We start from the raw sequence: 20,227 nt of genomic DNA, 5'->3' as shown, positions 1-20,227 counted from the left end.
CCACCTAATTAAGCCTAGCGTGTTCGTAACAGATCTGTGTGTAACATCGCGATCGATACCTACAGGACCCTCATTTCATCTCGATTCGACCTCTGGTTTAAACTTTCACCTCTCTCCACAACATGGCTACCCCAGACTATACCTCTTCGCTGTTCCGACGCTATTGTCATACTCACTGGTTATCAGACGTATGCTGACGTCACGCATATGTCTTTTTGTTGAGGGAATCCTGCTCTAGACCTCTCTCTGGCCTTGTTCTCTAGCTGTCGCGCAAGAAACCGGCTACGATTAAGATAAACCTGCTCATGGCTTTAGTGCTTGATTTTCATAGTTTTATTATATATTCCACAACTTTCGTTACTTTGGATCTAAATATTTTATTTCCGTACACCCACGCACCTTTGAGCTAGATTCGCAACGGCTCAACCATCAATATGGCGTCAGATGAACAAACTCCAACACCTGAAAACAGCACCCTCTTCCAGGCCTTTGAATGGAACGTCCCAGCAGATCAAAAACACTGGAAGCGCCTCATCGCTGAGATTCCCAAACTCAAAGCCATTGGTATCGACAACATATGGCTGCCTCCAGGATGCAAAGCTGCAAATCCAAAGGGTGTTGGCTACGATATCTACGACCTCTACGACCTCGGCGAATTCGACCAAAAAGGCGGTACAGCCACGAAATGGGGATCTAAAGATGAACTCATGGAGTTGACGAGGGTGGCGAAAGAGCATGGCGTGGGATTATACTGGGACGCAGTGCTCAACCACAAAGCCGGCGCAGATAAAACTGAGAAGTGCCGTGTCGTTGAGGTCGATGAGAATGATCGTACCAAGGAAACGAGCGATGCCTTTGAGATTGAGGGATGGCTGGGTTTCAATTTCCCGGGTCGTGGCGACACATACTCGAAGCAAAAGTACCACTGGGAACACTTTAGCGGTACAGACTGGGACCAGGCCTCGGAACGCAAAGCCATCTTCAAGATCCTCGGGGATAACAAAGGCTGGAGTCAAACAGTGGACGACGAGTCTGGCAACGCAGATTACATGATGTTTGCCGATATCGACTACTCGCACCCCGAAGTCATCTCTGACGTGAAAAACTGGGGCGTCTGGATCACAAAAGAACTAGGCCTCAAAGGCTTCCGCCTCGACGCCGTCCAGCATTTCAGCGAGCGCTTCACAAACGAGTGGATCGACGAGCTGCGTGAGCAGTGCGGCGCAGACATCTTCGTCGTGGGCGAATTCTGGAGCGGCGATGTGAAGGAAATGAGCAACTGGCTGGACGCCATGCACCACAAATTCTCCCTCTACGACTCCCCACTCCTCAACAACTTCGGCCGCCTCTCCACCACCGAATCCGCAGACCTCCGCTCCGTCTTCGACGACACGCTCGTGCAGCTACGCCCCACCGACGCCGTCACCGTCGTAACAAACCACGACACCCAGCCCGGCCAAGTCATGGAAACCAAGATCGAGCCCTTTTTCAAACCCCTCGCCTACGCCCTCATCCTCCTCCGCCAACAAGGCTACCCCTGCCCCTTTTACGGCGACCTCTACGGCCTCGCAGACCCCCATCCCACACCCGCCAGCTGTGGCGGCAAACTCGCCGACCTGATTCTCGCGCGTAAACTGTTTGCGTACGGCGAGCAGGAGGATTATTGGGATCATGCGAATCTGATTGGGTTTGTGCGCCGCGGGACGTGGGATCGCAAGGCGGGGCTGGCGTGCGTGATGAGCAATGCGGGGCCCGGGGAGATTCGAATGTCGGTTGGGGACATGCATGCTGGGGAGAAGTGGACGGATGTGTTGGGTTGGGAACAGGGTGAGGTTGAGATTGACGGGGAGGGATTTGGCGTGTTTAAGTGCCCTGGAACAAGCGTGGCGGTATGGGTCAGGAGTGATGCTGAAGGTAGGGAGAAGTTTCCGACGGAGTTTGATGCGGATATCTACAGCAAGGTGTAGAATTTCTGGTTTGGTTTATCTTCTTCCTTTTCTTTTGCATGATGGAATTCCGACTAGATTGTACTGCGTTGATAGAATTTTAGACGTTCAAGAAGACTTGTACACTCGGCGATATTGACTCTTATTCCCCGTAGCTAACACCGCTACCCATACCGTCTCCATTTAGCCTCCCACCCATCCCTCCCCCTCTTCCCACCACCACACTACTACATACAAAACCCAGCAAAAAAAAACCCACCCCCTCACACGCGAAAAACCACGCAAGCGACCTGAACACAAGAAGACATCACACAAACGCCAAGACTACAAATATACCACATCATCGAGCCACACCAGCAAACACAGGCAACCGCCCTCAGCCCCACATTCACACGCACACAACACCTTCACATGCAAACATGCCCAAGGTCAAAAGGTCAAAAGTGCAAAAAGTCTACAAATTTCCAACTCGAATACTTTCAAATTCCTACATAAAAACGCTATCCTGCCAGTCTCCACGCGCGGGGTATATATATGTATGCGTCGACGTCAACTTGAACCGTCCAGATGATCTCAGCGAGTGTGTGTATGGTTGTGGGTTTGGACAACCAGGCAAGGAGATGGAGAAAGGGGGCCCGGGGATCTGTTTCCCAAAAAGGGGGAAAAGGGCGGGAAAGAAGGGGGGAATTGTATGAGATGGGTGTGCGTTTGTATTGTGTTTTGATTTTGCGTGTTGTGTGTGTCCAGGTATCCTACCCGCACGCCCGTGAAGCAATTCACCCATGCCTATCCAAGCCAACTTCGGAGAACAAAAAAAAAAGAAACCCACCAAGCCAAGCGAAACCAAGCCATCACCCATCCACCTACGGCTGCGCGAAAATCGCCAACGTAGCACAGAAATTCGAGCGATTATCCGCGTCCTTGACGACGCCCTGTCCACCCTGAGTAATCATATTAACCGACGCCTTACTGGACAAGCCAAAGACATTGACATTTGTAGAATTATCAATCTGATTCATATGCTGCTGGCAATTCTGCAGCGGCACACAAGTCTGGGCGTAATTGTCGAAGAAGGAGTAGGTACCCGAGCCGTAGTTCCAGATGCTCTGGCTGTCGAGGATGCGGACGGCCCAGGCAGATGCCTGCTGGCTCATGTCCGGGTCGAAGAACTTGTCATTCTTGACAAAGGGGACGGCAGCGGTGGGGTTGGGTTGGTAGTATGGGGTTTCGGTTTGGATGGCGCCGAACCAGATGTCGCGGGCGCCGGACATTTGGTACTGCGAGAGTTGCGAGTGTTCCGAGGCAGTGCCGACGAGCCAGACGGGGCCTTGGGATTCGATGAGCATGCCGCGGCCGTTGTAGATGTCGATTTGCGCGTGGTCCTCTTGGTCGAGCTCGTGGTCGGCTGTCCAGAGCCAGACGTTTTCAAAGTAGCCGTTGGAGTTTTTGGTGATGTGGAGCTGCATGAAGGAGCCGATGCATTCTGGGTTGGGCGCGTGTTGGACTTCGGGCGTCTTCTTGCAGTTGGAGGACTGGAGCTTGGTGCCGGCGAAGCCACCGACGCGGAAGTGAACGTCCCAGAGACCGGCTTGCCCCTTCTCGGCGGCAATATTCCATTCCATCAAGATACCGCCGGGAGCGGGACCCTGAGTGCTGATGATGAGGTCGGACATCTCAAAGGAACCCTTCTCGCCGCTGGTCTTGCCGACCTGGAAGCCAGGCTTGGGATTGTTCATGTCGGAGAAGAATTTGCCAGTGATGAAGAACATGCTGTAGACCTCACCAACAATCTTGACGTTCTTTGCGGCGGGAATGACAATGGTCTTGGTGATCAGGTAGGCACCGTGGTCGACATGGAGAATCTGGCCATCGGTGAGACCATCGATAGCGGCCTGAATGGCAGCAGTATCATCCGTCGCGCCATCACCCTTTGCGCCCTTGGACTTGAGGCTGACAAACTGCGATACAGGAACATTCTCGTACTGAGGTTTGCTGCGCTCGAACCAGCCGTTCTCGCCAAGAAGGCTCGCTGGCTTGGTGGGTGCGCCGTTGACATCACCCTGTACGCGGCCTTGTTGGGCGCCAGCAGCCATGGCATGACCCTGAGCCCAGGTGCCAATCTTCTTGCCACCAGCAAGGATGACATTGCCGGTAGAGCCCTGCACAGCAACCTGAGAGCCGGTGAAGTCGACATTGTCAAGAATGAGTGTGCCGCCCGTTGTGGGAATGCTGTTCTCGGTAAACGAGGAGTTGACGCCGATGGGGGTGTCGACAAGCTTGCTGTCAAGGAGAAGAACAGAGCCAACAGTCTGGTTGGCGGGGTTGTTGGCCATGTCCAAACCAACCTTGCAGCGGTTGATGGTGATGCTCTTGTATGTGAAGACCCAGTTCCAGTTTTGGAAGATGGCAGTGCCGCAGTCATTGAAGGTCATGTTGCGAATGGTAAATTGCTGGGAGCCAAGGAAGGCGCCAATTGCACCGCCGTTGAAGACGAGATCAGTCATGAAACCACCAGAACCATTGTCCTGGAAGATTCCCTTTTGCTCAGCACCCGCCTCGCCCTTGGCCATCTCGAAAACAATGTTTTGGAGACTAGTGGCCTGAGATACTTGCCAGTGGATACCAGCTGCAACCTTGGCTGCGGAGATGTCAATCACAAAGTTGCGAACCTGGCGGTAGAAGTTGTTCTGGTTGGTGTACCAGTTGGCCCCGTTCCCACCTGGAATATACGGGTCGGCATCGATGACGCCCATGCCCTCAAAGTTTGGAGATGCCTTGAGAATAGGCATGTTCAGTGGGTCACCGACAAACTGGGTGTAGTAGTACTGGATAATAGGCTTGCTGATAACGTAGGTACCAGCCGGGAAGTAGATGAGTGCAGGCGTGGTGGTAGATGAGTCGCAGCCCTCGCCACAGCGATTGCCAGCGGCAATGATTTGGTTGATGATGTCTGTGTCATCGGTGACACCGTCACCCTTAGCACCCATCTTCTTGACATCGCGGAAAACCTGGTAGGAATCAGGCGTGGGGTTGAAAGGAGCCTTGCCCTGGCGCTCGATAGTCTCGAGCCAGTACCCTGATGCACCAGGCTGTGGTGCAGGGGCAGGGGCTTGCGCAAGGGGGACAGCATCTGCTGTGGATGCAGTGAGCAAGACGCGCAGCGTCAGAAGAAGCGCGCCAGCGCTGAAAGCAACCATGATGATGGTGCGTTTATTGAGGGTTCGTGCTCTGAATCGTTCAAGAAATGAGTCAGAAGGCTAATGTGGAAGTCGTCAGTTGGCCTGCAAAAGACGATTTGGATAAGTTTTTGGAGCCTGTGGCATGCAAGGTTGCAAGAATGTGGGAGTGGGTTTAAGTGAGAGGTTGCCTGGCAAAGAATGTGGTGAAGAAAAGGGTAAGAATGCTTCGAGCCAACTCTTGAAGAAGATAAATGAATGACGAAGAAACAATAACAATGGAAGCAACACACTGAGTGCTGATGGCTGACCGTGAGTCTGCGTGAAGGGGAGAGGGTGAAGGAGGGGGAGTCAGGCGTTGTATATAAGGCAGCGAGAGTATTCAAGAATGAACTCACAATGTCTGCAGTTTGCCAATCAGGTTCGTCGAAGCTCCTTGTTTCACGTTTCGAATGTCCAGGGCGTGTTCTTCGCTCTGCTGCATGCGACTCATATCCCCCGGCTCTGAATAGATATTTTATACCCCCATCCACATGGTGATACCAGTGCTCTTTTGCCGCCTCTCCGCCACGCTCCACCGATGCGCTCGATCCATACATCCAGCCATCATTCTCTCGCGCCTCATGATAGTGAGGAGGAGGAGGCTCTGTAGCCATGTCTACCAGCCGCATTCCCGCGCCAGCATGTGCCGTAGGGAGGGCTGCGGAATGGGTGACGACGTGAACGACCCTGTGTTCCCCCCTGAGCCCTCGCGCCCACCCAAGACCGCCCGAAGTGTGGCTACACAGTACTAGCAAGGATCGACAGACTTGCCCACGCAAGCGTCAAAAATCCGCGCATGAAACACTATGGAGATCTGGGCCATTCGTTGATTGAGCGTGTGCAGGTGTTGTAGGCCATCTTCCTGAGGGTTTGTTGCCGCAAAGGCAAGCAATTGTCCCTGCAGCTAGCGTCCACTCATCGAGCTAGCATGTGAGTGGGTGGCGTCACATCCGAACATCCCCCATGCGAAACCGTGCTGAAACAACAAGGGATCTATAGGCCCTCAGTGGCCAACTGCTGAGATAAGTAATGCTCGCCGCAGACAATGATGGTCCTTAGGTGGCCTGCGCAGCCGCCGGCCCTTTGCGAAGAAGCCGTTGAAAGAGCCACAGTTCACAGTACCATGTACATGGGCATGGTCCCAATCGCTCCTCACAACACCGTGAAGAGGAGAAGTCCATGTCAGCCACGGACCTGCGGGCCGACGTGACGTGCAGACTGTCAAAGGCGTTGTCTCCATCATGCTGGGTGCTGGGCAAAAATGCCCAAGTACCAAGTACGTATGCATGTAGCGGGTGAGTAGGGTAGAGAGACATGCCCACAACCGCACCACATCAACCAAGCCCTACCGGTAAGTTACCGTACTGGTACCATGCGAACCAAAAAAAAACCCACCATCTCCCCAGACGCCAGTACCAATCCAGTCCTACATCCGTCAACGCCCCCACCGCAAGACACCTTCATATCCTCCAGACTACCGGGTAAACTAAAAAGGGAGTCAAAAGAAGTTCTATCCCAATCAGGCTCTAAATGTCGCACTTTCCCCCCACCAAAAGCAGGCAGAACTTGTTTGGCGGAAGCCGGGGTAGGGGTGCTGGGAGAGGGACTTGTTGTTTTTGGCATCAGGGCAGGCATTAACGTTTTTGCATTGACGCGGCCCCTGCGGCTGTTTCCCCAAGTTTGGCAGGGGTGTATTCATGTATGGATTCATGTACATGGTATATATGTAGGTACCGTACAGGAGCTAGAGTAGAGTACCGGCGTGGATAATTTCATACGAGGAGATTGGGGGATGGGGGCGTTAATATGTTTGCAGATCTGTATCTGTATTATGCTTAACACGACTTCCCGTGGGAATTTTAGGGACGGCCAATCATGTTGCGTTGTGGCATCCTGTTTATCCCCCCCCCTAGTCCTCTGCCGGCTTAACACGTCGATTCACTCTGCAAAAGCTGGTGTCTCGCTGTCGACGAGATTCATGGGTCGGGGACATCATGAGCCGTCAATTTCTTCTCGAACAAATGTTTCAATTGAAGATCTGCTAGCAAGTTAAGTGGGGTGTCGATACATGTTTAAAAATGGCACTTTCACGCCCAGACGCTGATGTGGAAATGGAGGTAGTAATACATAGATTATGAGGGTCTCGCCTAGATTACTGCCTCACGAATACGTGGTGATTTATTCTTATGGGCTTGCTAACCTGGAGTATTTGGAGTATTCATACGGCTCAGTTACCAAAAGCTCTTCGGCTCTGCGTCCGTCGTAGGTGTAAGTGCGGCATTATCGTCGCTAGTTGTATCCTCCTCATCTAACATGCGGCCAATGACCCGCGCGAGACGTTCGATACCTTCAGCCAACATGTCCTCGTCTTCCCACTAGTAGACCGTCAATGATAAAGTTGTCAAATGAGGTTTTAGAGGTCATACCGCGAAGCAAACTCTAACCTCGTTGCCGAAAGCCGTGCCTGGATACTCGGTGTCGCGGGGGACCTGGATCTGTAAGTTATGAATCCCAACTTAGTGGAGTAAACTTACTTGAAAGATCTCACCCTACGTGAGAATGGTTGTTAGCCGCTCCCATGATGTGGTCAGCGGATCTCGTTCAGGTCTTGTACTCACCTGCGCTACTACGACGTTTTCCTCCTCTTTAGCACGTTGTGCAAGCACGGAGCCATTCAACGGCAAGGGCAGAGTCATCCAAATAAAGTATCCTCCGACTACTTCACGATCTGTCTGCGGTATACGGACACCGAGTGGGATCAAATGAGTGTTGATGGCTTCGACCATCCGGCGATAGCGACTGCCGTAAGCCGGCTGGAGTGTGTCGTACACGTAACGTTGCAGCTCTTCGGACTCCAATATCTCAGCCACAAAGCAAGCTGTCAGCTGGCTTGGTGAACCGCCAGATCGACTGCTACCTCTGTGCACGCATTAGCTGTCGTCCTGAATCGGCAAGAGAATGCCTCCTCAGCACTAGAGGAGGCGCCTTTACAGCGCACTTTCAATGCCTGAAGATGCATCACAAGGCGCGAAATTACCAGTAGCTTCGTCGTCAATGGCAAGACAAGTGCATGCACCCAGATCACAATCGAAAAGAATGGCTTACGTCTGTGAGACTCCATAAGACAGCTTAGGCGAACCTTCGCACCAGCCAGTTCGCAAGCCAGGCCCGCAGATCTTGGAGAAACTGCCGTTTGACACCGCATTTCCAAAGCCGTCCGCGCCATCCCTCTCAGCCCCGCCGTCTAGGAATCTATCTAGGTCTACAAGCCGAGGCAATGCAGCCTTCTCCAGGGAAGATGTTTTAGATGTGAGACCTGACGGCCATTGTAGGAAATCATAGACGTCGTCGGTGATGACTAGAGCATCGTACTCTCTAGCCAAGCGTACTAGTTCTTCCCTGCGCCTCAAGCTCATGGTCTTGAAGCTTGGGTTCGAGAAAGTAGGCACAGCGTATATGACATGTTTGTAAGATTTGTCTGATGGCCTTGGAGGCTTCAAATGCTAAGTCGGGGGTTAGTCTGGCCTTGATAGAAGCCTTGGCGTCGAGCTATGCAGGCCTTCAGCTTGAACATTAGGATCCTGATGCTTCACCCAGGTTCCACCATTTTTTTACGTGCTGTACCTCGCTGACTTTACTTACCGGCTTGTCATTACCTTCAGCATTGGCTTTCTCCTCACTTTTCCGAATCTCTCTTCTCAGAAAGTCTATATCTATGCCTTCTTCATCTTCAGGGACAGCTCTCAGCTTCTTGTGGAAGCCTGCATCTTCAAAGATGCGGAACGATAGCATGTATGCCGGGGCCACGATCCAGACATTCCTAGTATATACGGGGTCGGTGAAGGACTGGAGCAAACAGGCTAGATTCTGGGAAGCACCACCAGTGATGCAAATTCGGTCCATATTTACAGGCTCGGCCGGCTGATAAAACTTGGTAAGCCAGGAGGCGACGTTCCTACGCAGTCGCGGATCTCCTGCATCTGGTCCATAGCACATGGCTGGTAGCGCAACAGATGGGTTCTGGAGGGCATTGTGAGTGGCCTTGGCCATCAATTGCGTGGGAAGCAAGGAGACATTGGGCCATCTACTAGTCTGTCAGTGATGGTGATACGCTTTACTTGGTACCTAGTCATCTCGGGTCCCGTGATGGGTTGCCTGTGGAGGCAGAGCACACAGGGGTGGCAGCAGTGCTCGCAGTTGACGTGGGGGGTGAAGCCAGGGTGGGTAGGTAACGTGCCCTCTCAGAAGATTGATCAGCTTGTTAGAACTAGTCATCGAACCGACCATGTCCGGCAAGTTGAACGTTTTCAATATTTGATCAGCGATATCCTCGCCTCCCCCGGGCATGACAGGTGATTGTTGAATGTTGACAAAGGCTAATAGTCGCAAGTGTAACCGCGAGAGCCGGAATACGGATAGTTATCGGATGGGGCTCGTGCGCGAACGGTGGGTGGAGAGGTAAGCAAGACACGAACGGTGTGTGAAGAGAGAGGAGTCTGGACTTGAGACGAGTGAGAAGTTCAATGCGCAATGGTGAGAGGCATATGCTCCTTTGTGTCACCGTCAGTCAGGCTTGTGCTGTCAATGTCATGTCAAAATAGTCACTGTCAAGGGCGCAATGTGACGTTTTACGTGTACGGAGATACAGCCAATGGGGCCAACGCTACGTCATCCCTCGGCAACGAGCTCTACTCCATCTACAGCAGATTCAGGTTATGCTATTTCGACCAGAGTTGTGTTTTCCAAGGTAATGTTTCGCTGAGTGTAGGCACAACAACTGTGGAGTAGAGACTGTAGAGCAGAGTAAGAGCAAGTACCGGTACAGTGAGCCTGCAGAGTTCAAACGCGGCGGGCCTCAGCTGCAGCCTGCGAGGCGCAGGACCGAGCCAACTTCCGCGCATGACGTGTTCCTGTCAGACGGGATGAGGCGCTGCAAGCTGGCCTAGAGGCTGGAGCGTGGGCTTGGACATGCTCATCGTGACCTAGAGTGCCGGGACGCAGATTCAAATGGAACTGAGCGCATCGAGTGCAATGCGCTGCACCTGGACGTACAGTACAGTACCTGGGTACCGTCGTGGCAAACCGGCCAGCCGTCCTGACTCCTAGTAGGTATGTCATAGTAGGTTGCGCTAGCATGGCTGGCTTCTTCTGCTGCGACACTGTTGGATCTGCAACAGCCTTGGGAAGCAAATATAGATCACTTGGCTCCTCCCAGCTGTTCGTTCAAGTTGTCCAGCACCCCCCCCCCCCATTGTCGACCCTATGACATTGAAGACATAGTTATTTTTCGTGGAGAACAGGTCGCCTGCCGTCGCCCTCTGTCGCTCTATACATATTGCATCTTGTAGAGTGGTCGCCCCCTCACCACCATGTTGGGTGACAAGAAGAAGTCGAGCCGCAGGTTGTCGAGTATTTTTTCCATAGGCTCGTCGTCGGAGTCGCAGGACAGCAAAAGTAGCGGCACCAAGATCTCCTCCGTCCCTTCGTCCGAGTCGAGCGGTGGACGATTAACCAAGGTCAAGAAGCGCATGACCTCTGGAACGCATCTGACGCCCGAATCCGCCCAACAGCAGACAGCAGCCGCACCGGCACACAATGCCTCCCTCTCGCCGCCCAGCAGTCAGTCGGTACCGCCGGTACCACCGGTAGAGCCGGCTGCTTCTCTCCCGCCCGTAAAGCCCCTCGAGTCCCTTGAGCCTCCTGAGCCCCTCGAGCCCCCACCACCCCTCCAAGTACCGTCCCGCAGCTCGTCGCCGTACAACAGCAGGCCTGGCACACCCAGCGGCGATGCGGGCTCCGAGGGCAATCTCAAGAAACTGAGGCGCAAGAGTAGGCTTTTTGGAGGGAGCCAGGGCGGCAGTGAGAATGAGTCTCTTTCAATGGCAGCGCGTCCAAAGAGCAGCCCTCTGGCATGGATTGTCGGGCACAAGGGCAAGGTCGCGTACAGCCTGACGACGCTGCTAAACGGCGAGCCGGTGAGTGTTTTATTTTGTTGTGTTTGTTGTTGTGTTTATAGTTCTAGTGCAGGCAGTGCCTCACAGTTGTGTGTCTTACAGCCGTGTCTTACAGTTGTCTCTGCCATCGGTCTGTTTGTTTGTGTATTTGTGTGTATTTGTGTGGCCGTGTCCACAGGCGGCTAACATGGCTCTACTACCATAGGTTCCCGAGCTCTGGGATGACGCAGGCGACACGCTTGTCTACCTCTTTCCTCGCACATCGAACAAAGGCCCCTCCTTCCGCATCGACTCTTCCGTCTACGCATCCTCACAGGCCCTCACCCGTCTGGTCCATGGCCGTCTCTACAGCGACGCCCAGACTGCGCCGCCCTTCGACCTCGCCGCTATCGACCGCCCATCACGGCCTGCCTCGCCGGATCAGAGCCAGATTGGAAGCTCGGATGGGTCCAAGGGTTCGAGGGCGCTCAGTGATGCTGTCGAAGACGACCACACAGAGAAGCACCTGTACATGCCCATTGCCCTCAGCTCCGACTTGGCCTTCACTCCCCAAGAGCCCCAGCTCAACGCCCAGGACACGGACACGTTAGTCGCCTATCGCAACTTCTTCGCATTTCTCATCGGCCAGTCCTTGGTGGCGACGGAGCGTCATCCGCATATTTTCGACATATTCCTGCGCATAGCAGACATTCTCTCCCACTATGCCTTCTCCAACGTCGACGGTTCAACCTATGGCGAGGTGGCTGCCTCCAGCTTTGACTGCTACGTGGATGAGCTGGCCCTTGCAGACGTCAGGCATAGCCGGGAGAAGACGCTTGAGGCCATCGTGCTGGGCGAAAAGATGCGTTCCATGTCCCTGTATACAGAAGGTTTTGTTCACGCTGCGGGCAAGTATGAGAGCATCAAAGAACTCGCCTCTCCGAAACACGACATGATAAGCCCCAAGACTGCGACACGACTGGCCCGCGCTGCCATGGACCTGGAAAACCGAGAAGCCGCAATCAATGGGAAGCTCAAGGACTTCGAGTTTCCAAATATCTTTGCAGGCATCATGAATAGTGCAATGGCTAGCGAGGGTAAAATCATCAGCTTCAAGAAATGGCGGTCAGCATTCGGGACCACGAGGTCGTTTGTGATCGATTACTACAAGAATAAATACGGTTCCTGGCTTCCCAAGGCAAGTTCGAAGAAGAATACCTTGACAACAAGTGGTCTCAACCGCTTGGTCTTGCTAGACATTTACCGTGACATGTCTGACCTGTACGACCTTCTTGTCGATAGAAAGAACCTCACGAATCGCACCGCAGATGGATTCTTAGCTGAAGAGGAGGACATGGACGTCGAGTCTGTCGTTCAGCGCGCGATGAGAAAAGTGCTCAGTGAATATGATCGCAGTACGCCTCCAGTGCAACCGCCCATTCCCTTCGATCTACCATTGTATCCCACATCACCAGCCGCCAAAACCGGCGACAAAAAGAAGGACGCAAAAGCGCGTTCCAAGAGGCTGCACAAGGACGAGGTTGCAAAGTTGCTCAAAGAGGCGCATAATGTGGATGCTGACCAAAAGACACCATTTCTGGAAGCGTTTCGACAATTCGAGTTCAAGCAAGCTGTTGGCGGTAGCATTGAGGACTTGTGGGATCTCCGAGCGGGACAGTGGCTGCTCCTGTATGCCATCATTCAATCGTTGCCTCTGCTGGTCATCGACGCTCCCGGGGTCCGCTTCACTGAGGGTGTAGAATACTTCTTGTGTGAAGTCCCGCGAAGTGGTGTGCCATGGGGGCGCGAAGACACCACACGAACACGGACCTGGTTTGGTGTCGCGGGAGGAGCCCAAGTTGTCAGCCTACCCACTGACATTGTCGAGCACGGTGTGGAGGGTGTCTTCCGCCGATCTCACTGCTGGAAGAAAGCACAGCAATGGTCGGCAAGCGATACGGTTTTGACTGCCGCCATGCAAGAATTGAATGCGAACGCATCACCACTGGCACCTCCGCCGGGCCTACTTGATCCCTCAACAGCAGGGGGTCAATCACGATCGCATAGCCCCGACAGTCGCCGGGAGAGTGTCATGAACCTGGGATTAGAAGCTCTTCCCTTGCCACCTGGCGTTGCACCGCCATCTGCTAATTCGCCCATGTTGAGACCTGCGTCTGCCAGTGACCCAACCAAAACTTTTGACGCAATCCTCGGTATCAGTGCCGCACCTCCGAGCCCAAAGTCCAAGAAGAAGAACAAAAAATGAAATCTCTCTGTCTAGGTGGTTTCTGTTGGCTGCCGCATTGTTGTCCGAGAAAAATGTTTCGAACCGTATTTACACACCAGTAACTACATGTCGCATATACCTGTTTGCATAGCGAATTTTGCTGCTCGTCCATATCAATACTGTAGGGAGGACAGTAGACTGCATCGAGTAATCAATTTCTGAAACCAGTCTCGAGCAATAGAAACTCATTTGTTGGCCTTTGGCCCATGAATTCGTCCCAAGATGTGAACTGGCTGAAGGTTGTGCTCCCGTCTTATCGCATCGAGCTCGGGCCGAGCGTGATGAGTTCCAAACGCCCGCACCGCTTCCGCCATGGTTCCGACATGCCACACTGAATTAACCCCTCTAGCTTGCTTACCTACCCAAAAGCAAGGTCTCCCGCAAGACTTGCAAACATTTGCCTCCTTTGACCCCAGCATTGCCCTCCCTATAAGAGAACATGACATCCTCTCTACCAGGCAGTCGCGATCTGCCATCGTCCCAGTTCGACTTGGGCACTTATTGGGGACGTGTGCGTCACTCGGCCAATCTTACAGACCCAAGGTGAGACCATTGCGCAGATGATAGTTACTTGCATGCGCGTTGGGTGTGGTAAGTACCACGACCGGGAGCTTTCTTCCTTGTATAGGAATCGTCTCGGCAGAGGCGCACAAGTTGAACAAGAGAACAAGAAGGCTGACAGTCGGTGTTGCAGCACGCTATTCGTATCTTCTGCTGGCCTTGAAAATGCGAAACAACTTGTCACCGCGTACAAGACGGGGAAGATTCCGGAAATGACACCGGATCTATGGAGGGCAAAGAAGATTATCGATTCCACGATACATCCAGGTACAACCACGCCTAGGCCGAGGGACAAGAGAAGCGCACACTGATGGCCATAAAGATACGGGAGAATCGGTTTTCCTCCCATTTCGCATGTCAAGCTATGTCTTAACCAACCTGGTTGTGACGGCGGGTATGCTCAAGCCTGGTCTTGGGGTACGCAACATATTCGATTCTGTCAAGAATATAGCATGCTAAGCTCTACAGACAGCGGGAACACTGGGCTGGCAGATAACGAATCAGTCGGTCAATGTCGGAGTCAACTTTTCGAATGCGAACAAATCCACCCCACTCTCCACGTCGACGATTGTCAAGTCCTACCTCCTTGCAGTCAGCGCATCCTGCGGTGTAGCGCTGGGTCTCAATGCGACAGTACCTCGCCTCAAGAGCCTGTCTCCTAGGGCGAGAATGATTGCTGGTCGGCTGGTACCATTTGCAGCAGTCGCTTCGGCCGGTGTGCTGAACGTCTTCCTCATGCGCGGCGAGGAGATTCGACATGGCATTGATGTATACCCAGCTCTTACGGAGAGTGAGAAGCTCAGAGTGGATAGTGGAGAGCTCGAGGTTAAGCCACTTGGCAAAAGTAAAAAGGCTGCCATACTTGCTGTGGGAGAGACAGCGATTAGTCGTGTGCTGAACGCTACGCCTATCATGGTTCTGCCACCTTTGATCTTGGTCAAACTGCAAGAAACGAATTGGCTAAAGAACAGGCCACGAATGGTCACGCCAATCAACTTGGGTGAGCCAGCCTCATGGAAACCCTACTAGTACACGAAACTCTCTAGCTAACCTCTGGCCAGGTCTCATTTTCGCGACATCCGTGTTCGCTCTCCCTCTCGCACTGGCTGCGTTCCCGCAAAGACAAGCTGTCAACGCCAAGACATTGGAGCCAGAATTTCATGAGCGTGGTGGGAGGGACGGCTTGGTCGAATTTAACCGTGGGATATGATGGATGAGTGTCACGCAAAAGGACGCATATGCCCCAAGGCCAACGAGAAGGTTCTCTCGAGTCATGTCATGCGGACACAGTCATGCTCCAAAGCAGAAATCAGTCGTCTCCCAGGACAAGTCTTCGAGGTCATCACTAAATGGCGTTGGAGCGCTTTGGAGAAACCCATGAACTGCGGCGAACGCCTTGCTTCCTGTTGATCTGATTGGCCAGGACCCTGGGAGGCTGATAGAATCGTCGCAACACCAGAGGCCACCGCCATGAAAAAGAAGAAATGGTACATACTGTACGTATATAAATCAAGAGAGAAGCCTCGTCAGGCACCAGCAAAATGGAATTGTAGAATTATTTGCACGTAATTATGCCATATGACTTACTGCATATGGGGGCTGGTGGGCTAGCTGAGGGGCCGGCGTCAAGGTGGCCTCTGTGCCAAAGAGCCAGGTGTCAAAAATGTCCGTGAACAGGGTGCCGACCTAGCTCCAGGCACTTGACTTGGCTATAGACCTACGATACGCCCAACACCTCACGTTCAATGCACCACGGCTGTGAGAGATACGAATCTCACTCCATTCGCGCTGGGATAGATTCCCTTCCCGTCGTTCTCTGTATTTGCACATACACCGCCATACACTGACCGTCTTTGCCACACGCACACGCCCCGCAGGCTGTTGCATCTGCCCAGAGACACGCCTTACCGTTGCCTGGTTTCCTCTTTCTCTCTCTCTCTCTCACACACACACACACACACATTTATATATACACACAGCATGGCCCCACCAGGGCGTCGGAGAGCTAATCTCTCCCCAGCGGCCATCCTGCTTGGTCTTGTGTTTCTCTTCTCCTCCACCGCCTCCGCTGCGTCTGCTGTTGTCGGAATCGATCTCGGAACCGAGTACATCAAAGCCGCTCTCGTCAAGCCCGGCATCCCCCTCGAAATTGTACTCACAAAGGATGCAAGGCGCAAAGAGACCTCTGCCGTTGCTTTCAAACCCTCCAAGAGCGGGCCGCTTCCTGCTGGCTCTTTTCCCGAGCGTTTCTATGGCTCCGATGCCATCGCCCTCCAGGCCCGCTTTCCGGGCGACGTGTACCCAAATCTCAAGCATCTCTTGGGTGTGAATAGTGACAATGATGTGGTCAGCGTGTACAAGGAGCGATACCCCGCCCTTGAGGTTACGGGCACAGAGGGTCGCAAGACTGTGAGCTTCAAGAGCGGCGTCTTTGCGGCCGAGGAGGATAAGACTTACTCAGTAGAGGAGCTGCTAGCCATGGAGCTGAAGAGTGTGCGTGAGAACGCAAAAGCGATGGCTGGTAAAGGCTACGACGTCCAGGATGCTGTATACACGGTCCCGCCTTTCTACACGGTTGAAGAGAGGCGTGCGCTCGAGGTCGCCTCGCGATTGGCTGGCTTGAATGTTCTCAGCATGGTTTCGGATGGTGTGGCCGTCGGTCTCAACTATGCCATGGGCAGGACTTTCCCAGACATAACAAAGGACGGTAACAAGCCAGAGATCAACCTGGTCTTCGACATGGGCGCTGGATCGACTACGGCAACTCTCCTGAAGTTTCAGGGTCGGTCGGTCAAGGACATTGGCAAGCGCAACAAGACTATCCAAGAAGTCCAGGTTCTCGGAGCCGGTTGGGACAGGACCCTGGGAGGCGATGCGCTCAACACTCTCATCGTCGACGACATGGTCTCGCAATTCGTAGAGCTCCCAGGAGCGAAGAGTGCATCCATCACAACCGAGAAGGTCAAGTCCCACGGACGCACCGCTGCAAAACTCTTCAAGGAGGCCGAACGCGTTCGCCAAGTCATCAGCGCCAACACGGAGACGGCTGCCTTTTTTGAGAGCTTCTACGAGGATATAGACTTCCGCTACAAGCTCACGCGCTCCAAGCTCGAGGAACTTTCTGCTGCGTACGCGTCCCGCATTGAGGCACCAGCCATCCAGGCTTTGGAAGCCGCTGGCCTCGAGTTCAAGGATGTCGACTCTATCATTGTGCACGGAGGTGCGACTCGCACACCCTTCATTCAGAGCCGGCTAGAGGCTCTTGCTGGTAAAGGCAAGATCAGAGCCAATGTGAACGCCGACGAGGCAGCTGTTTTTGGCGCCGCCTTCAAGGCTGCTAGTCTGAGCCCTTCATTCCGCGTCAAGGAGCTACGGGACTCGGACACTCAAGGCTATAACCATGGCATCCAGTACTCTTTTAACCTCAAGGAGCGCGATCAGAAGATTTTCACACCCAACACTAAGTTGGGTGCCACCAAAGACCTACCTTTCCAGATGATGGGTGAGTTTGAGTTCACCCTCTACGAAGCTGTTCCTGGAGCAAAGGGCGATGTATCAAAGCAACCTACTCTGCACTTTCAGAGTGGAAACCTAACCAAGGTCGTCACCAAGATGATTAATGAAGAAAAGTGTGACCGTGACAGCTTCAACAACTATGTCAAGGTCAGGCTGAGTCCCATCACTGGGACCCCAGAGGTTCTTTCTGCTTGGGTCACTTGCGAAGCCGAGACTGAAGGAACCAAGGGCGGTATTGTCGATGGTGTCAAGAACCTGTTCGGCATGGGTGGCAAGAAAGACCAGGACCCATTGAAGGAGAGCGAGGAGTCAAGCTCTTCCGCTTCTGCTTCAGCCTCATCCACTTCGTCTTCAGCCTCCTCCTCCTCCTCCTCCTCCAAGTCAGCGAAGGGTGCGAAGAGTACCGATGCAGCAAAGGCTGAGGAAAAGCAAGTCAAGCTCGTCCGATCCGCCATCACCTTCGAAATTACTCAACTAGGTTATGAGAAGCACCCTCGTAAAGAACTCAAGCGCATGCAGGACAGGTAAGTCAATTAGTTCTTATGAAAAGTGAGAAGTGGTTGTACTAATGCCCAACAGACTTGCTGCTTTTGATGCCTCTGACAAGGCTCGTCGTGTTCAGGAAGAGGTTCTGAACTCTTTGGAAGCTTTTACTTATCGTGCTCGTGACTACCTCGAGGACGAAGACTTTATTGCCGCATCTACCGCGGCCGTACGTACGTCACTGGAGAGCGCTCTTAGCACTACCTCGGACTGGATCTACTCTGAGGGTGCAGAGGCCAGTGAGAAGGTACTCAGGGCCAAGTTGAAGGAACTCGAGGACATTGTCAACCCTGTATTGAGGCGCAAAGACGAGGCAGCCAAGCGCCCTGATGCTATCAAAGAACTCAAGGATACTATTGCTCACCTTAAGGAGGTTGAAAATCTAGTCAGCGATCAAATCAAGACGCAATCGGTGGAAAGCTCGAAGAGTAGTGAAGCGGTGTCAAGAGCTTCTGCTTCTCCTTCTCCTTCGCCTTCGGCGGATCCCATGGCCGAACTTGACGAGGAAGCTGCAACGACATCTGCACCTGCTGAGCCAGAAATCACCGAGGTACCCACCATCTACACTGAAGACGATCTGGAGACTGTTCAGAAATCTGCCAGCAAAGCCCAAGAATGGCTTGACGAGGCGGAAGTGAAGCAAAGCAAGCTTGGTCTGACAGACGACCCAGCTGTTACCGTCAAGGAGATTCTAGCAGAGAAGAAGAAGCTAGACGACATGGTCATGGAGCTCATGATGAAGAAGATGCGAGCCTTCAAGCCGCCCGTGCAAAAACCCAAGCCCAAGCCCAAAGCCAAGCCCGCAAAGAAAAAGGCTGACAAAAAGGACAAAAAGGACAAAAAGGCCAAACCGAGCGAGGACAAGCCGGCCGAGGGCGATGAGCAGCCCACGGCCGAAGAGCTCGAGGCCGCCCTCAAGCAGGCGGGCATCAACACGGAGGGCATCAAGCTCAAGAATGTGGGCAACCAGGATGATGAGGTCGAGGATGAGGCGGGCAGGAAACTGAAGAAGTTGAACATCAACCCAGACTCCACAGAGGAGGAAATCTTGGCGGCTATGGATGACTTGATCAAGGATAAGGATGACAAGAAGCACGATGAGTTGTAAGCTTGGAGATTATTTTTTAGGGGGTGTGGCTGGGAGGGGATGACGATGGTAATTCTAGCATGTACAATTCATTGCAAAAGAAAGTGAAATGTTGAAACGTGTACACGTGTTTCTGGATGATTTGTTGTGAGTTTTGTTCTTCGGTGTAGGTTGTGCTGCTGCTGCTGCTGCTTTTGTAAGTGACCATGTGAAGTGTGAGTGAGTCCCGAGATAATAAGAATAAAAAGACTATCCTGGCATGACCAGCCCGCTACGGTTTGTCGTAGTAGAGTTTAGGAGATGTAGTAGACCAGTCATAAGTCATCATCCTTGGCTGTGCCGATTTTCCCTGTCCCCAATGGCATTGCATGTTGAATGCAGGAGTGGGGAGCGGGGGGGGGGGGGTATCATGTGACATGGATGTGTGATGTGTGTAAGCAGATCATCCATCCTGTTTTAGACATCGAGTACCTAGGTATCGACACCGCCCACCTGCCGACAAGTCATGGATTAAACTCGACTGTGTCATCTGACCCCTCCCAAGCCATGGAATCAGCCCATGCAAAATCAGTCTATGCAATCAGTCTATGCAGACCTGTACATGGTGGTGCAATGGGTCAGGAATAAGTGAGGCAGGAGTGGCGTTTAGAATCAGTGTGTGGAGATGCATGATGAGTCGTCTATCCATCCCTTCTGTCCATTCATTCCTCGTAGCACATTCCCCTCCCCTTCATACCTAATCATCCCAATTCACCACACGCCAAAAAAAACACCCCCCCCCCCAAGCACATACATACTCCCCATCCCAACACAGCGCAGATATCCTCGAGTCTTCGGTGTGTGTATATACAGTACACACCCAGAACCACACAATACCACAAACTACGGTACCACACATGTAGCTATGCGGTGCCGTGTCCACCTCACCTCACCCCCGCCACGGCACGCAACAACCAGCCGCTAGCAAGTGGCCGCCGCTCGGTTACCCGCTGCGACGACGGGGCGACAGGGGTGCGGCGGTGTGTAAACAAAGCTAAGTGGGCAACTGATGGTGGACAACGCATCGTACTGCACTGCACCGGCCACATAGGTATACCAACCCACACCGGCACACACACACACACACACACACACAC

General features: G+C 53.1%; 6 protein-coding genes across 6 annotated transcripts; 4 read left to right on the top strand and 2 right to left on the bottom strand.

The window, feature by feature from the left end:
- Positions 1 to 434: 434 nt before the first annotated feature.
- Positions 435 to 1,967, top strand: IAQ61_005122 (uncharacterized protein; the record flags this gene model as incomplete). The annotated part of the gene is made up of 1 exon (XM_003843056.2): positions 435 to 1,967. One exon carries the CDS (start codon positions 435 to 437, stop codon positions 1,965 to 1,967), a length of 1,533 nt encoding a protein of 510 aa, XP_003843104.2.
- An 842-nt stretch (positions 1,968 to 2,809) lies between these two features.
- Positions 2,810 to 5,778, bottom strand: IAQ61_005121 (uncharacterized protein; the record flags this gene model as incomplete). The annotated part of the gene is made up of 2 exons (XM_003843057.2): positions 2,810 to 5,203; positions 5,521 to 5,778. 2 exons carry the CDS (start codon positions 5,776 to 5,778, stop codon positions 2,810 to 2,812), a joined length of 2,652 nt encoding a protein of 883 aa, XP_003843105.2.
- A 1,617-nt stretch (positions 5,779 to 7,395) lies between these two features.
- Positions 7,396 to 9,511, bottom strand: IAQ61_005120 (uncharacterized protein; the record flags this gene model as incomplete). The annotated part of the gene is made up of 7 exons (XM_066096670.1): positions 7,396 to 7,539; positions 7,591 to 7,653; positions 7,699 to 7,713; positions 7,783 to 8,083; positions 8,270 to 8,667; positions 8,807 to 9,248; positions 9,402 to 9,511. The coding sequence occupies 7 exons, from the start codon at positions 9,509 to 9,511 to the stop codon at positions 7,396 to 7,398; spliced, it is 1,473 nt and encodes a 490-aa protein (XP_065953365.1).
- An 895-nt stretch (positions 9,512 to 10,406) lies between these two features.
- On the top strand, positions 10,407 to 13,714 carry IAQ61_005119 (uncharacterized protein). Its single transcript, XM_003843059.2, has 2 exons — positions 10,407 to 11,139; positions 11,324 to 13,714. Exons 1-2 carry the CDS (start codon positions 10,534 to 10,536, stop codon positions 13,361 to 13,363), a joined length of 2,646 nt encoding a protein of 881 aa, XP_003843107.1. The 5' UTR covers positions 10,407 to 10,533; the 3' UTR covers positions 13,364 to 13,714.
- Positions 13,715 to 15,630, top strand: IAQ61_005118 (uncharacterized protein). The gene is made up of 5 exons (XM_066096669.1): positions 13,715 to 13,927; positions 14,079 to 14,212; positions 14,268 to 14,362; positions 14,414 to 14,945; positions 15,007 to 15,630. The coding sequence occupies exons 1-5, from the start codon at positions 13,824 to 13,826 to the stop codon at positions 15,153 to 15,155; spliced, it is 1,014 nt and encodes a 337-aa protein (XP_065953364.1). The 5' UTR covers positions 13,715 to 13,823; the 3' UTR covers positions 15,156 to 15,630.
- IAQ61_005117 (uncharacterized protein) lies at positions 15,631 to 19,225 on the top strand. The gene is made up of 2 exons (XM_003843061.2): positions 15,631 to 17,985; positions 18,041 to 19,225. Exons 1-2 carry the CDS (start codon positions 15,926 to 15,928, stop codon positions 19,110 to 19,112), a joined length of 3,132 nt encoding a protein of 1,043 aa, XP_003843109.2. The 5' UTR covers positions 15,631 to 15,925; the 3' UTR covers positions 19,113 to 19,225.
- Positions 19,226 to 20,227: the final 1,002 nt, after the last annotated feature.

This window comes from Plenodomus lingam (assembly GCF_022343315.1).
Source record: "Plenodomus lingam strain CAN1 chromosome Unknown contig_21, whole genome shotgun sequence".
NCBI classification, from domain to species: domain Eukaryota; kingdom Fungi; phylum Ascomycota; class Dothideomycetes; order Pleosporales; family Leptosphaeriaceae; genus Plenodomus; species Plenodomus lingam.
This window is presented reverse-complemented; position numbering and strand designations above follow the sequence as displayed.